Here is a 15406-nt window from a genome sequence, read left to right on the forward strand (position 1 = left end):
TCCAATGCATAATATCGGCTTTTACGAGCCATGTTTTATATTCCTAGCAAGGCACCCTTGACATGGCTTCCGAGCTGAACTCTCCATAGTCGGTGTTCATTCAACGCAAATATTTCGCCTTCCTTTCCAAAGCAAAAGTTTGCCACTCCGCCGTCGATTCGGATGCGTCCTAGCAGCACACCACCAGGCGTCCAAACATGAATCCCGTCTCCACAGCCGCTATAGACATTCCCATCAAGATCACACTTGATACCATCCGGGATACCCGTATCTGTGACGGCAAATAGCCTCCGGTTCGTGAGAAACGGTTCCCCGTGGTATGTAGACACATCGAAGGCATAGCTAGTGAGTTGGCCTCAGAGTTAGTTCAGATATAGAGCGTGGTTATTGCTGGACGAAACATACATTGAAGAAGCCTTTCGGTCATCTATAGTCCCGTTGCCATTTTGTCTGTCGGTATCGGTTATGTAGACAGTCTTCTCATCCGGTGAGAAACAGATGCCATTCGGATGTCCGAATCCATCCGCTATAGCACGAATATTACCGCTCTTTGGCTCAAAGCGGTATACTTGGCTCGGTAACGAAGGTTTTGGTCGATACCCCTGTTCAAACCCATACGTCGGGTCGGTGAACCAGATCGATGCATCCGAATGCACTACTACATCGTTGACGGAGTTGAAAGGTCGGCCGAGAAAGTCACCTTTCAGCAACTTCGATGAATAAGGAGCCGTAGTGGACATTGAGTAGATCCCACTAGGCTGGTCCATATTTCCCTGGCCGCAGATCAAGGCATGCTCGGCACCCCAGTTCACCCCTCCGTTTCCCATGGGGATACCGGGGGAGATCTCTTCGCAGGTAGTTGGGTTTGCACCCAGGTCCACGCGACTGATTAGAATTTTCGGGCCGCCATTTGAATCGCTGCACTTGTTGCTAGTAATGAAGAGGTGCTTTGTGGCGGCAATATAAATTCCCGCTTCGTGGGCAAAGGCATATGAACTTTTTTCAACCAGAAGCTCTAGAACTGGGTTTGAACCGAGAATAGAATGAAAGCGCTCATCTTGAACATGAAATGAATCAGTCTGTACCATGTTGGCGAATGTACAATTGCTCGAGTAAAAAAAACGCGAGGTTATTCTCCAAGCGGGGGGTTCGCGGGGAAAAGCCGATATCCTCGTCTCGAGGTAAGTGGCCCACATCTAAGCATGTTCATCAACGGTAGATTGGCAATTTATAATGGGACTGCTGACCTCGAGAGAATTGCAAATATTTGAATCTGTCTATTTTTTTCTCAATACAAACACAATGACATCTTGGCGAGAAACAAACCGACACATACGCATCTTACGCAACGCCGAAGCCGGCAAATACGGCGTCATTGCGGCCATCGCATACAATATCGAGCAAATCCTAGGTCTTGTGCGAGCCGCCGAGGTCGCAAAATCCCCACTGATTATTCAGTTCTTCCCTTGGGTGATCGAAGCAACTGGCGGACTCTTGGTTCGAACAGCAGCAGATGCGGCTGCCCATGCCAGCGTGCCCATAAGCATTCATTTAGACCACGCGCAATCCGAAAAGATCATCAAACACGCGGCGGACAATCTTCCTTTTGATAGTATCATGGTCGACATGTCGCATTATGAGATGGAGGCCAACCTGCAGAAGACTCGGGAGCTGGTCGAATATTGCAATCAGCGACAGATAGCAACTGAGGCTGAGCCGGGTCGTATCGAGGGTGGGGAAGACGGGGTGATGGATACCGCTGGGCTGGAAGCTTGCATGACGACAGCCGAAGAAGTGGATGAGTTCGTGGATACGGGCGTTGATGCGCTGGCACCGGCCTTTGGAAATGTTCATGGGGAATACGGTCCTCAAGGTCCACAGTTGGATTACAAAAGGTATTTCAGCATTCTATGAGTAAAAGAATGAACGGGAGATCTCACGCGTACTAGATTCGAAGATATTCGCACGCAAGTCAGAGAAAGAGTCAATTTAGCACTTCACGGGACGAATGGATTCTCGCCTGAGACTATGAAGCGTTGTGTTGAGGCTGGGGTTTCCAAAATTAACGTGAACAAATTGGTGTTAGATGACTATTATGAACATCTCCGCGCGAATGTTGGGAAGATGCCACATACCCAGCTAATCGAGGAGGGTATTCAGAAGGTGGCTGATTTGACCATCAAATGGATGGAAATTTGCGGATCCGCTGGCAAGGCATGAATAAACATACATACATACGTAGCTAAAAGACAGTTTATGGTGATAATTCAGGGCGCTACATGTCCTCAAATTGTTCCAAACATTATGTAAATACAATTCAAAATCTCAATACTATTGTCTCTTGATTCACCATCAAACTTCATTATTGTAGATTACTGAACATCCCCCCATCCGCCAACAAGCCAGATGCATTCACATACCGGCTCATCTCCTCACAGGCCAAAAATACTGCTGGACCTGCAATATCCTCTGGACTCCCGATACGACCGAGCGGGATTCGCGCCTCAAGAGCTGCTTTCTTGGTGGGATTCTTCATATCGTGATCAGCGAGCTGAGTATTGATAGTGCCTGGCATCAATGCATTGCATCGAATCTGATCCTTGCCCAGCGAGATAGCCATAGACTGCATCATGGACAAAATTGCTGCTTTTGTGGGCGTATAATGGGTCTGGAGGCCTCCGCCAACCAAAGCGCTGACGGATGAAATGCCAATTATTGACCCTCCGTGTCCTTGCTTTACCATCTGACGAGCGGCCGCTTGACAAGAGTAAAAGGCGCCCTTGATGTTGACGTCGACACTGTGGTTCAGGAGGGCGGGCTCAATTCTAACATGGTCAGTTCTTGTTTTCTCAATAGCACAAAACTGAACTCACTTTAAGAATTCGGCTTGTTTGAAGACTCCCGCATTGGCGACGAATATGTCCAACTTCCCCCATTGCCCAACAGCTTCTTGAATAAGCGTGGTACTGGTTTCGGGGGAGGTGACGTCCCCTGCGATCTCTAGCACCTTTCCTGCCTGAATTCCTTGCCTCTCAATGGCCTTGACTTCTTCAAGGAGACTATGACGATGGGCTTCATCTTTAGGTAGTCCAAGGTGATTCACGGCAACATTGCATCCTTGGCGAATAAATTCGAGAACAATCCCTCGACCAATTCCAGTTGTGCCACCCGTTATCGCGGCAGTCTTGCCTTTGAGAAGATTCCATGCGGGGAGAGCCATTGTTAGCGTTTAAAGCAGGAGATGAGGTGTGGATTGAGACGGCAGTTCGATTGATGAATTGGGATTGTTTCCCCCTTTGACTATTACAAATATCTAGAGAGAAGAAGAACACAAATAACCCCCGCACTGATTCATGAGTTGTGGAGATAATTTCACCAGTCTGGCTTTGATATGACGATCCGTTGGCTCTCGTCTCGGGGGCAGGGGGTGGGGATCCCCGCTTGTGCCACCGAGACGAGAGCCCTAACTATGTAATATTGATATACAACTCGTTGCGTTTAGCTAGAATTATACCATCTATAAGTAATTGAAATGGCGCTCTCTAACAGACTACATCTCAAAAATATTCACCATGGCTTCTTCCACAACCACTCCAAGCTCTGCCATCCCCGAAGCTTCCACCGCGCCACAAACGCAGGTGACACTAGCATCCAAGGTTATCGCAAGTAAGCTTCCCTTCAAATAAGAATAATAAAAAACCCCCTTTTTGAGTGGACGTATGGACCTAACTATGGCTCTGATAGTCACTGGCGCAAACCGCGGCATCGGCCTAGGCGTCGCCGAATGCTGTCTTACAAACGGAGCCGCCAGAGTATACTCGATCGATATTGGGGAAACCGGCAATGACTTCGCTGCTCTGTCCAAGCGTTTTCCCGGGCAGTTATTTGCCCTAACTGCTAATGTCACGGAAGAAGAAACCATCACCGCAGCCGTCGACAAAATCATTGCCGAGGCAGGCGCGTTACATGGAATGGTGGTGAACGCCGGAAGAACCCACCACAAGGCCGCACTTGACTTTACCAAAGAGGAAATCGAGAGCCTTTTCAACGTGAATCTGTTCGGTGCATTCTACACGGCAAGAGCGGCAGCTCGAGCCTTTATCAAGCTGGGTATTAAGGGTTCTGTCGTGTTCACCGCGTCGATGGCCTCGTACCGACCTAACAAAGTAAGTCGAGAGTCTTCGTTCCTGTTTTCGAGTTGCTTGTTGACATGTGATAGCGAGTTCCATCAACTCCTTATGGTGCCTCGAAGGCTGGAATCCGTAATATGACACATACCCTCGCGATGGAATGGGCTCAGTACGGCATTCGGGTTAACAGTGTTTCTCCGGGGCTGGTGAACACTGCTATGACCTACTGGGTACCACAGCAGCCAGATTGGGTGCAGCAGCTTAAGTATTACGGAGGATTCCCGCGTCTTGCGGAGGTCCAGGAGCTTGGAGGTGCTTATGTGTATCTTTTGAGCGAGGCAGCCAGTTATACGACCTCTATCGATATTCCTGTGAACGGAGTTATTGGCAGTAAGTAAAATCCATGGGTGCTTCTTTGTTGTTGACAATATACTAATCATGTCAGTTTGCTAAATTTTGAAATGCTTTCTGGCAAATTGCGTTGCACAGGATATTTTTAAAATGTTGTTACTATAAGCTAGTGATGCGTGGCCCAGCAATGTAATATGCCACTATGTCATGTACTTAGAAGTCCATAACCAGCCTTGAAACTCGCAAAAACCCTTCCAGCATATAAAGCGAGCTGTCAAATGTTACTCTTTGAGATAGTCATGACATGATACTTGTACAATATTTTGCTTTCCACCATCGTCGATGACCAAAGCAGTCAGCTTGCCTCCTTTCACACAGCCAGTGTCAAGGCCTTTCGTAAATGTACGAATAGAAAGCGAAGAAGAGGCATCATGGCCGTAAACAACGGTCATGGTTTTCGTACGAGGGTTCTCCGTCGTTGACTCGAACTTCGAATAAAGTATTGATTGATGCTTATCGAACATCTGGCGAGGCCGTTAGTAACAATCAGGCTGAGCGAGAAAAGAATCAGAGAGCATAACTTACCTTGGCCCAATTCATGCCCTTTTTCTTCGGGCTGGGCACATGCGTATCTAGGTCGATCGTCCGCATGGTCATAACGCTAGACGGGTCTTGCTTCTCAAGCTCAATACCGGGCACTAGTCCTGCATGAACGATGACGACTTGGCCCATATTTGGGACCTGGCCGACATTCAAAATGACCGGGCAATTCTCCAACCACCGGACTTGCTCGTCGCTCAATGAACGTGCGATTGCACGCTCATTCAGCTCTCTGGGTGAATAATATGAAGCTTCTGCGTCATCGGAATCGGCAAGGGCTTTGGTCTTGACCATCTCACGTCGAACGAGAAGAATGCGATCCTCGTGATTGCCGCGGACACTAGATGCTGAATACTGCCGAGCTAGGTCCACGACTCCTTTACTGTCTGGGCCTTTGTTGATCAAATCGCCAACAAATATCAGGTGATCGCCCGCTTTTTGATCGAAAGCTACCTTTTTAAGAAGCTTTTCCACTATTGAATTCAAGAGATTGTCAGTCTCGGTCTTGTTCCAAGAAAGTAGTTAAGACTCACACTCCTCTTTACAGCCATGTACATCACCCACGATAACCAATCGTTTCTTATTCTTCGATCCTGCATCCTCGCCCGCCAGATCCGTAGGTACCAGTTCTGGATCCAAAGTTTGGATTAGAATCAAATCTTCAAACCGAGGCATCGAGTTCGATCCGAACCGTCCAACCGAGACCGTCTTCGAGGTCGGATCAAGCGAATGTACCAGCATATTTCTCTCCTGGAGTCGGGGAGAAAGCAACAATCGCCATCCCATCCATCCAAATATGAACACCGAGAGGTATATTAAGACATAGCGCCGGAATCGCGGTGCAGATGCTATTGACTGCGCCATTTGAATCCATTGCGGGGGTTTGGTGTCGTCTGAAGGGGCGTTCGAAGCGCGTTTATAAGTTTGAGGTCTTGATTGCCATCCGTTTCGGGCGGACTCGATTAATGGGCGGGAATATTGATACTGGTTCGAGTAGGAGGGATGATGAGTTGTAGTTGGAGCGAAGTCGTCCGCGGGGTCGGACTCGAAGCGGGGAGTATCGCTCGCCATGATCCTTGAAGGTGCTCAGGGTATACGGTATTCTTCTGTGAGTTGCATTTATCCGGTAAACTTGAGTGCAGAGAGATTTCAGGCAGAAAAATAAGGTCCGGCGTGACGTTTACCCCAAGACCCGCCGATAAGGATCGACCGGAGATATATCTATAGCCGTCTTACCATGACCAATGGGCTACCCGCGCATTGGTCATATAATAAATAAGACGGCTACCCGTGGACTTTATGTTTACTGTCTTCTCCGTAAAATCGTTGTAGCTCATATATTCGTTGCTTTTTCTTTTTCAATATGTGATATGTTACACTAACCCCGGTATTGATCATACTCCTCGGCCTCCTTTCTCCGTAGGTTTACGCGCTGCACCACAATCTCATCATATACATCTTCCACCCGCTTGCCACCCTTCAAAACCTCATTCTCGTGTTTAACAGCCTCCTCCTTGGTCATACAGACTAGTTCATTAATACTGATTGGAATGGTCTTTTGCCCTTCGTGTGCCAAACTCATGTCCATGTTCCATCCGCTGGCGGGGGCTTCCCAAGGAACAAGAGCCAATCTGGTAGGCACGCCACTGATAGCACTCTTACCACGGAATACTTCCTCCACGAAAAATCCAATGTCATCTTTGCTAATGGGAAGACGAAGTCCCACCGTGTCTTGGCCGGTGGTATGCTTGATCATTCGTTCGTGCAAGGTCAGCAAACCGCCCAAGATGGTCTCGTAGAGCTTCTCGCGGCCCTTAGCACCCATGTTGTAATCAAGTGGATAGCCAGTTATAGTGCAGATAACGTGATTGGCTAGTGTGTACCCAAACACCGCAGGCATAGTACCCAAGACGGGGAGAATGCGAGCTCGGAAGTCAGGAAGAACACTAAGTTCACCGACTTGACCCTTGACATATTCATCCTCGGGAAGAGGGAGCAGGGTAGCTTTGCCCGGCCCAGGTTTTTCCGTTGAGAAAACGGCTGCAACCCCAGAGCTAACGCCAAGGCGCTTCAGCTTACGGCGTGTATGGCGAGACAGAGGATCATCCGTGGTGAGCGAGATATCACCGACCACAACGCGAGTGGGGTCTGACTTGCATCCCGCACCCATCGACGCGATCACAGGCAAGGAGTTCGAGTGGCAGTAGTGTAGCAGCTCGACCTTGGACCCGATGTTATCGATACAATCCAAAACGAAGTCCGGTCGACGGCCCTCGCCTTCGTGTGTCAAAGACCACGGACCGAGGAGATCCTCGGACGCACTCTTTCCATAGAGCTCGTTGCGACAATCGAATGTGACCCAAGGTGCGATTTGTTCCAATCGTCTCCGGATGCAATGAACCTTTGGTGTTCCCACGTCGGCCAATGTCGCAAGGGCATGGCGATTCAGCGATGATAGCGTGACTTGGTCGAAATCGATAAGCCGGATCTTAGACACGCCCGATCGGGCAAGTGAGGCAGCGGCGTGTGAACCGACACCACCACAGCCAACAACGACGATGAATGAAGATCGGAGCTTGGCGAGGCCTTCATCGCCGAGGAAGACACGATTGCGAGCGAGTTGTTCGAGAATCAGATCTAAAAGTGGAACGGGCCGGATTAAAATGGTTCACGAGAGCGGGTCACCGGTAGAAAGGTCGCATACCATCATCGTAATCTCCTTGTTGAGCTCTGCGGGCCAAAGCTGCACCGCGCTCATCTTCTTTGCTTAGCTGGACACCAGTTTCGGCGGCTCCGAAAGAAGTGAGCTAGCGAATTAGCTTCTCTGTCGTATAGTCGGCTGGGCATTGTATGCGCAGCTTCAGTAATGCAGCTCACCTTTCCAGCTGGATGCGAGTCATCGATGTTCGGGATTGAAGCTTTCAAGTCATGGACTGCCTCCTTTCGCTTGTATGACTGGTATCCGAAGATAGCACTTGCAACAGCTGCGCCGGATATGACAGCGGTGGTCGCAAGTTGGCCTTCAGACGAACCAGCCTGACGCTGGAACCAAGAGGCCATATTTCCAATCAAGCCCTTCTCCTCTGTATCCTCTGGCTTTCTAGTTTCGGTCGTATCGTAGGGGTGGGCGTTGCGATCAGAGTCGTATCTGGTATCCAGTTCGTCAGAATCAAATCCATAGTCGAGGTCGGCATCACTCGTTTGCCACCACTTGGAAGCCATAATTTATGTAGGTTAGACTTACAATCACAAACAACCGATCAGTGCAGGCATTGACCTTTTATGACGGAATGTCATCTGCAGAATACGTTCATCAGTGGAACCACGAATGGTATCACGTGCCGCGGTCCTGAGCTCTTCCCGAGATTCCCAACAGCCACCTGTTGTGACCTTTGCGAAACCCCAGAATTTTAAGGAATTTGTTTACCTTTCATCTCCTATCTACAGCTCCATCGTCTCATGTGATAATAAATGAGCTTTGCGCATTTGGTTCAACCTCGCACTTATGAAAGTCACGCGTTATTGAATTAGAGATGACAACACCCACTTATTATCGCGTGAGAAGATGAACACTAGCTTGAATGGGGTGATAGGCATATCCTAACGGTTACGCGACATATTGCAAACTCATCGCATCAAAAAAGGTACTTTTTCACGCAACACAACCGACACCTGTCACGCTCTCCACATTGTTGCCCGAAATCGAGGAAGTTACCCAACGTACAGTCTCGATGACGATAAAATTCACCCGAGCTTCTCATGACATGTCGATCATTTGTAATCGTCGGGCCATGGACTTCATCCCCTTGGCATCAAGGTGGAAGAAGACATGGATCCAGGTGTGAGTGATTGAGAAATGAACAGAAATCTTAGGGACTGTCACGTTATAGTTTTCCTTCTCTCTCTCTCTTCATTCCTGACAGTGACGGCGAACGTATCCATATGGATCTATATGGATCTAACTGACATCGCTCAGCATCGTGTACATATCCCAATTCTGCAGAAAATCCCAAGCGCTCATGGCGTTCTCTTTCGCCAACACTCTTCTCCAGCAATGTTCCTCCTTGAGAATATCCCTTATCCTCATGCACAGGCCCAATGACGAAAAGTTCTTCTAGCACTCTGAGGCCTGTATATGTGCTTGTCTGTATGCCTACCAAAGGAAACGACAAGTACACCGATGACGAGTGAACAATTTAGGTAGTTTTCAATCCGAGGGCATAGTTCACTGCTTCAGCATGAGGATTGGATATTCATACTTTATCAACACAATTGATACATCCCCACCAAGTCTCTTGAGTCAATTTATATCTTCTAAGACTGATGTCACGTCAAAGTTTTAATCGTAGCATACTGTCATTAGCCACCGTCTATTCAGGATATTTGAGAGCATACTCCGTATACACGTTATCTTTGTTGAGAATTGTCACTTATCATGCAATTCCAGGAATTATCACTAATTCCCACACCACCACTCCGATACTCAATCCCAATCTTATGAAACGTCAATCAGAGTGAGTCTCTCATATTTTCTAGGGCGAAAAGTCACAGGAATCAACAAATTTATCTCAGATATGAGTCTATACAGCGGTAGTTATAGTACACCTAGACATGTATACTTGCCTTGAAGGAGCCTAAGAGAACGTCACTTTCCAACAACTGACAGCCATGTTTGTCGTCCAATTGCTTTCAGGAGGGCAAGGCCTTTCAAGTCGCTAATAGTAGGTCGTTCATTAGGGATATCCCCAAGCTAAGCAACTTTCCTTTTTCAGCTCAAGGATGAATAGGACACCTCAGGCAGTAAATCATGATCGGAGCGGAATAACTATTAAACATTCCATATATAAACAACCTCTGCGAATCTGTTCAAATCCAGATTGGAATTCCATTGAGCACTTTTTTTTACGCGTTTTCGACCAAGACTCAGAATCCATATGTATATTTTGCATGCTGTCTGGCTATAATGTCGAGCCACCGGCCCCATCGATCAATGACGGCTGTTTCCTGATACTAACTAACATGCCAAAGCAAACCTAATGACTGGCGCATGGCCCTAACAGCGCATAAGCTAAGATCTTGATATCCAGCTGTGCGAGAACCTGCTTGTAAGTTATGGTATAGTTGGTTCGATCCGTTGGTGCGCGCGTTATTTTGGATCTGGGCTATGTCTTTTTTATACAACACCGTCTGAGCCTCGTCTTAACATACTCATCTTTCGCCCTGCAATATCCTTCTAATCTCTCAACCACTCTTTTACCGCATCGGTCTTAGCTATACGAGCTTGCAAAACAGCCCAGTTGATGCGAGCGTACCTTCATTTTGTCTTGTTTTCTCGCCCTGTGATGAGTTCGTCCAAAGACGAATATAAGCCAATACTGCAGGCATCTGCTGGACGACGGCTCTGCGCCATGTTGACTCATGGTCGTGGAACGTAAGATAGCTGGGAGCCGGTGATTAAACCTGAGAGCAACCTCTGAGGGCGAGATTTCTTTCTTTTTGGGTTCATGTTGTGTCCAATAATTACATATGCAGGCTTCAAATGTAAATATATCTAGTATTTACTAGCGTTCGTAATGTCTTCCCCCCGTAGATACGCAAATCTCACTACAACGATGTAATGCGGCTAACTACAATTGCGGTAGTCGACCAAATGTATCAATTTGCCCCTCAGGCAATTAGAACTGTGGATATAGATGAGGTATGTCATTAAAAGCAAACGCCTGCTAAATGCATTTTTCAAGAGTCACGCTTCACAACTGTACAATTCGACTACAGAGCAGCCTACTCGAGGAATTTGCCCAGTGCACCACCGATGTTCTTGAGATCCAACAAGAAAGTGTCATGGCCAAACAGCGACAGATCATCGCCAAGCTCGATATGCTGCACACTCTTGTTGCCACCGGCACGGAGCGTCTCCGCAATCTCACGCTGCTGCCACGCCGGGAACAAAATATCACTAGCAACACCCATAACAAGGACGGAGTGATTCTTAAGCGGCGCAAGACCAGCAACAAGATCGCGAGGCGGTCCATCCGCAGCGTCAGCAGATACAGACTCGTCCAGCGGTGTCGCATTCGACGTAGAACCGGGCTGCTCCTCGTACGGCTCATCGGGGAGCGTAAGACTACAAGCCGGGTCGGAAGCGTTCGACGCAAGACCGCCACGAGCAATGCGGTCCTCGGACTCCGCGCGCCGTTTCAGCGTCGCGCTCTGGTGCGCACGGCCCAGATCAAACAGATCCATGGCCTTCGACACATACAGCAGACTGTTAGGGTCGTACTCGAGGCAGAACTTCTCGCCCGCATGGTCGAGATATGTCTCGATCAGGAAGTCCGGACACAGAGCAGGCTGTTTACTCGGGTCTGCGCGCTGGCGGCCAAATCGCATCTCCCACTCGGGCCCGCTGCGGTATGTCACTGTTGCGATCTCGCGCGCGAGCTTCATGCCCGAGTGTGGCGGGATCGCGTCGTAGTAGAACCCGCGTGCCCAGTTTGGATCCATCATCAGGACTTGGCGCTGCGTGTGTCGCATCGCAATACTGTAGGGGTGGCTGCGAGCGCAGCCGCTGATGCTGACTATTTTGTCAACGCGCTCGGGGAAGAGCACGCCGGCTGCTAAGCTTTGCATGCCGCCCATGCTGGATCCGACGGAAGCGGCGAGCTTCTTGATGCCTAGGCCGTCGAGAAGACGGAATTGGGCTCGCACCATGTCGTCCAGTGTTAGGATCGGGAAACGGGTTGCGTACCGCTTTCCGTCGGAGGGGTCGACGGAGGACGGGCCTGTGCTGCCGTAGCAGCCGCCTAGGACGTTTGTGCAGATAATGTGATATTTGTTTGTGTCTAGAGGCAGACCGGGACCAATGAACTTCTCCCACCAGCCGGGCTTTGGGTTTGATGCTGTGCTATGGGCATGGCTCGAGGCCGACAGGCCGGTGTGTAGGAGAATGGCGTTGCTCTTGTCGGCGTTCAATTCACCCCATGATTCGTACGCGACGTCGAATTCATTGAGAACACCGCCCCAGTCAAGGAGAAGTGGCTGGTCACAGTGGTATAATTCATGTTGGCCGGTGGTGTATGAGGGTTCGGGACCGGAGCGAAGTGAGCGAGCGGAGAGCTGTGCGGATTTTGCTTCTTGGGCGTCAAGGCATGGGAATGACATCGCCGGGTTGGACGAGTCCTTCTCCGACTCTGCGGTGGCCGCGGACTTTCGCGGTGGCACGGTGTGTAGTGGCCGGGTGGTCTTCCATTGCGCCGATAAAGTCCGATGCGGCCCCGGATTCACGAAGGAGTCGCCCCGGCGTGGGACTCGAATTGCGCGTGAAGCAGCACGGGCAGCTTGAAACGAGCGCATATTGTAGAATAACAACAGGAACAATAAAAAGAACAAGCAGGAATTGAAAAGCAGCGATTCCTAAGCTTTTGAATACAACAGCGGAGAAACTTATGTGGATACCTGAGGCGGCGAAGTGTCGTCATCTGCGATATCGGTGATTGGTGGATGAAGAACAATACAAACTACACTTTCCCTCGGTGAGCAACAAATATGTACGATAAGTATGTATAGATTGAACTATCCTCAATGCCCTTTATGGGGTATCAAATATCAAACGCCGAGAAAATTTCGCTCCAATGCAAAATGCAAATCATAAAACCGTTCAGAAATCCCAAGCAGGCTCATCCTGAGCTCCGCGTGGAATTCGACTACTTGAGTTCGGTCATAACAATCGTGTTGTTATTCGATCGAATATCAATAGCACCAGCCCACATACACCGGAAAGTACCACAGTTAGCATGGAAGACAATCTTAGTTCCATCCGTCGACACCGTCGCGCCGCCCGGCGCCTCAAGCCCCCAATCAGCAGTCTGCAGCAGCGGCCGACCAGCCCTGGTATATGAGCCCTTGAGGGACTTTGAATGGGCATATTTCACATTGTATCCGAACGAAGTATAGCAATGCGAAGAGAAGAACAGGTAATATGTGCCGTTATTGATGATAATGTCGGGGGCTTCGACGAGCGGCCCGTCAGAGCCATCGATATCGAGAATAGTCACTGCATCTCCAACTGTTGTGACACCGTCGCTTTCCAGCTCCTGTAGCAGAATCGGCACGGAAACAAGGGGTTTCTTGCTATTTCCACAGTTTCCGCCGTGTCCGATGCTGTTCCCGTCGCCTTTGTACACCACATACAGTGTGCCGTCGGTGTCTCGAAAGGGCGAGGGGTCGATGCCTCCGCCGTGTTTGTGTGGACAGGCTAGCGGCGCGTCTTTGGGGATGTAGGGACCCAAAGGATCGGTGCCGTTTGATACGGCCACACCGACGCAATGGTGACTTCCGTAGTTTTCCTTTACTTCTCCGGAATAGTACATCACGAATTTGCCATCGTCCTAGGTTATGTTAGATTTGAGCAGATAAGCTTATTCAAAATTCTTACACGCTGAATCACATCAGGCGCCCAGTGGTTGACCTTCTTCTCCCAAGTCCCAAGGGTCGGCATTGCATCGTAGCCTTCGTGGAGTGTCCAATTGACAAAATCGGTCGATGTAGCCACAGGCACATGGATGCTATCGGGGTTCCTCTTCTTGGGATTGGTTCCATAGGCGTACCAAATATCATTGTGCTGGATAAGGCCCGGGTCTGGGAAATTGTGCAGGGCAAATTGAGGCGCATTTTCCTTGACATGATAACTCGAATCTTCATTTGGCTGAGGCAGCTTCCAGTGGTCGTCTGTATCTTTCGCATAGCCGTAGATCTTGACATAGTAAATCGGGAGCGCAATAACAAGTGCGCTGAGGGTGAATGCGACAAACCCCAATGCGCAAATTGCCCCGATCTGGCGCCTTCCCCAGGGTTTGGCAAAGAATCGTTTTTTTTCTTCTTTTTCATTGTCGGCCACATTGACCATATCAACCGCCAGTGTTGAGTTCAACGACGCTTGGCTACCGTGGCTGCCGGGTACTTCGCTGACCGCGACAGAGGGCGCAACCTTTTTGTCTAACATATCGGGGGTCTCGGTCGCCATTTTGAGACGATGCCAGCGAAGTGATAATGGTGTACGGGGAAGTCGCGTGTACAACAGGTACACCGCTGGATTGAATCAAAATCCTCTAGGCTGCTCCTGGATTTTGCGTATGGAAATAGGTAAGGAGGTTATACTACTCCATGGTGAGTCGAAAGAAAAGAAAATCAATGTGTGCGAAACAATTTCAAAAGATCAATGGCGAATTTCGAGCCCACGTGTTGCTTTATACTAAGTAAGCCCGAAGGATGTGAAATGAGGAATAATGGCCGAGGCGATGCCGATTGGCTAGAAATGATATCTTTGAGACCCTTAAGGAATAGACCCTGTATGTCGGCGTTAAAATACATGAAATTGTAGACAAATGCGGAGTAGCGGCTTTTGTTTGATCTCGGCCCTCTACTTTGTCTCAGCACGCCACTGCTGTTTTAGTTCGGACCCTGGGATTGAGGTATTTTTTTATTTTCACTCGACGAACGGCACAGAACAGGGGAAGTACCCGTATCTTCTCGAAGGTCAAGCTTTTGTGGGTGATATTAGGAATGGGGTCGGGCCAATGGGCATTTGCACAAAGATATTGATCAGACTATCACTTTCTGTTTGAGTCTTAGTTCACACCTTTGTGATCCGCCTTTTGCTGATCTGTACTCTTAGCTTATTGTTCGAAAGTTCTGTAGCAGACAATGATAGATTATCTTCATTTCGTTGGGCATAGTTAGGGCAAACGCCTCTTAGTTTGAGAATCAAGTACAATACAATACTAATAACCATGGATTGTCCATCGGTCTACCCGACCACGTTGGTAATTTTGGGCCGGGTCTCACGGCAGTGTGGGGTATTGATATTTGTGTCACTGTGGTTTTCGCATATCCAGGCAACACAATTACCACATTCCATGCTAAGCTGTACTGGTATCACCTATCTCAATGATCTCAGAATGCAGCCTGATATGATCAAAACTTTAAACACAATTTGCACGGAATTTACGAAGGTCGCGCAAAGCCGGTCTTGGTAAATTCGGTTGCCTTTCGTCGGCTTGGCATGAACACCTTATCTCTTCTCCCCTCAACCACCAAATCATATTTCACATAATCGCGAATAAAAAACGATCAGTACTTGAGCGACCTCCAATATAGCCCTTGCACTTACCCAGACCGGGGATATGTCTTCTACCGCACTACCTACTCTGCTGAATCAGATACTCTATTCCCAGACGCTATCCGGTACATTGAGGCCTGTACTAAGCAATCATTCTTCCAAGAAAACAGAAGATCCTAAAAAAATGAGCGCAACGAAATTTGGGCCAAAC

At 48.8% G+C, this 15406-nt stretch overlaps 7 protein-coding genes across 7 annotated transcripts; 2 read left to right on the forward strand and 5 right to left on the reverse strand.

Moving 5' to 3' along the window:
• Positions 1-35: 35 nt before the first annotated feature.
• On the reverse strand, positions 36-1088 carry N7529_011174 (SMP-30/gluconolactonase/LRE family protein; the record flags this gene model as incomplete). Its single annotated transcript, XM_057246700.1, has 2 exons — positions 36-342; positions 406-1088. 2 exons carry the CDS (start codon positions 1086-1088, stop codon positions 36-38), a joined length of 990 nt encoding a protein of 329 aa, XP_057092049.1.
• Positions 1089-1302: 214 nt separating this feature from the next.
• N7529_011175 (class II fructose-bisphosphate aldolase) lies at positions 1303-2220 on the forward strand (the record flags this gene model as incomplete). The annotated part of the gene is made up of 2 exons (XM_057246701.1): positions 1303-1895; positions 1950-2220. 2 exons carry the CDS (start codon positions 1303-1305, stop codon positions 2218-2220), a joined length of 864 nt encoding a protein of 287 aa, XP_057092050.1.
• Positions 2221-2362: 142 nt separating this feature from the next.
• On the reverse strand, positions 2363-3220 carry N7529_011176 (SDR family NAD(P)-dependent oxidoreductase; the record flags this gene model as incomplete). The annotated part of the gene is made up of 2 exons (XM_057246702.1): positions 2363-2825; positions 2874-3220. 2 exons carry the CDS (start codon positions 3218-3220, stop codon positions 2363-2365), a joined length of 810 nt encoding a protein of 269 aa, XP_057092051.1.
• A 352-nt stretch (positions 3221-3572) lies between these two features.
• N7529_011177 (NAD(P)-binding protein) lies at positions 3573-4583 on the forward strand (the record flags this gene model as incomplete). The annotated part of the gene is made up of 4 exons (XM_057246703.1): positions 3573-3666; positions 3745-4166; positions 4220-4520; positions 4576-4583. The coding sequence occupies 4 exons, from the start codon at positions 3573-3575 to the stop codon at positions 4581-4583; spliced, it is 825 nt and encodes a 274-aa protein (XP_057092052.1).
• Positions 4584-4762: 179 nt separating this feature from the next.
• N7529_011178 (Molybdenum cofactor biosynthesis MoeB) lies at positions 4763-8303 on the reverse strand (the record flags this gene model as incomplete). The annotated part of the gene is made up of 6 exons (XM_057246704.1): positions 4763-5005; positions 5067-5554; positions 5615-6156; positions 6482-7718; positions 7786-7888; positions 7959-8303. 6 exons carry the CDS (start codon positions 8301-8303, stop codon positions 4763-4765), a joined length of 2958 nt encoding a protein of 985 aa, XP_057092053.1.
• Positions 8304-10862: 2559 nt separating this feature from the next.
• N7529_011179 (homoserine O-acetyltransferase family protein) lies at positions 10863-12431 on the reverse strand (the record flags this gene model as incomplete). The annotated part of the gene is made up of 1 exon (XM_057246705.1): positions 10863-12431. One exon carries the CDS (start codon positions 12429-12431, stop codon positions 10863-10865), a length of 1569 nt encoding a protein of 522 aa, XP_057092054.1.
• Positions 12432-12781: 350 nt separating this feature from the next.
• On the reverse strand, positions 12782-14100 carry N7529_011180 (glycoside hydrolase family 43 protein; the record flags this gene model as incomplete). The annotated part of the gene is made up of 2 exons (XM_057246706.1): positions 12782-13465; positions 13513-14100. 2 exons carry the CDS (start codon positions 14098-14100, stop codon positions 12782-12784), a joined length of 1272 nt encoding a protein of 423 aa, XP_057092055.1.
• Between the last annotated feature and the right edge of the window lie 1306 nt (positions 14101-15406).

This window comes from Penicillium soppii (genome assembly GCF_028829465.1).
Source record: "Penicillium soppii strain IBT 18220 chromosome Unknown utg000010l, whole genome shotgun sequence".
In the NCBI taxonomy this organism is placed as follows: Eukaryota; Fungi; Ascomycota; class Eurotiomycetes; order Eurotiales; family Aspergillaceae; genus Penicillium; species Penicillium soppii.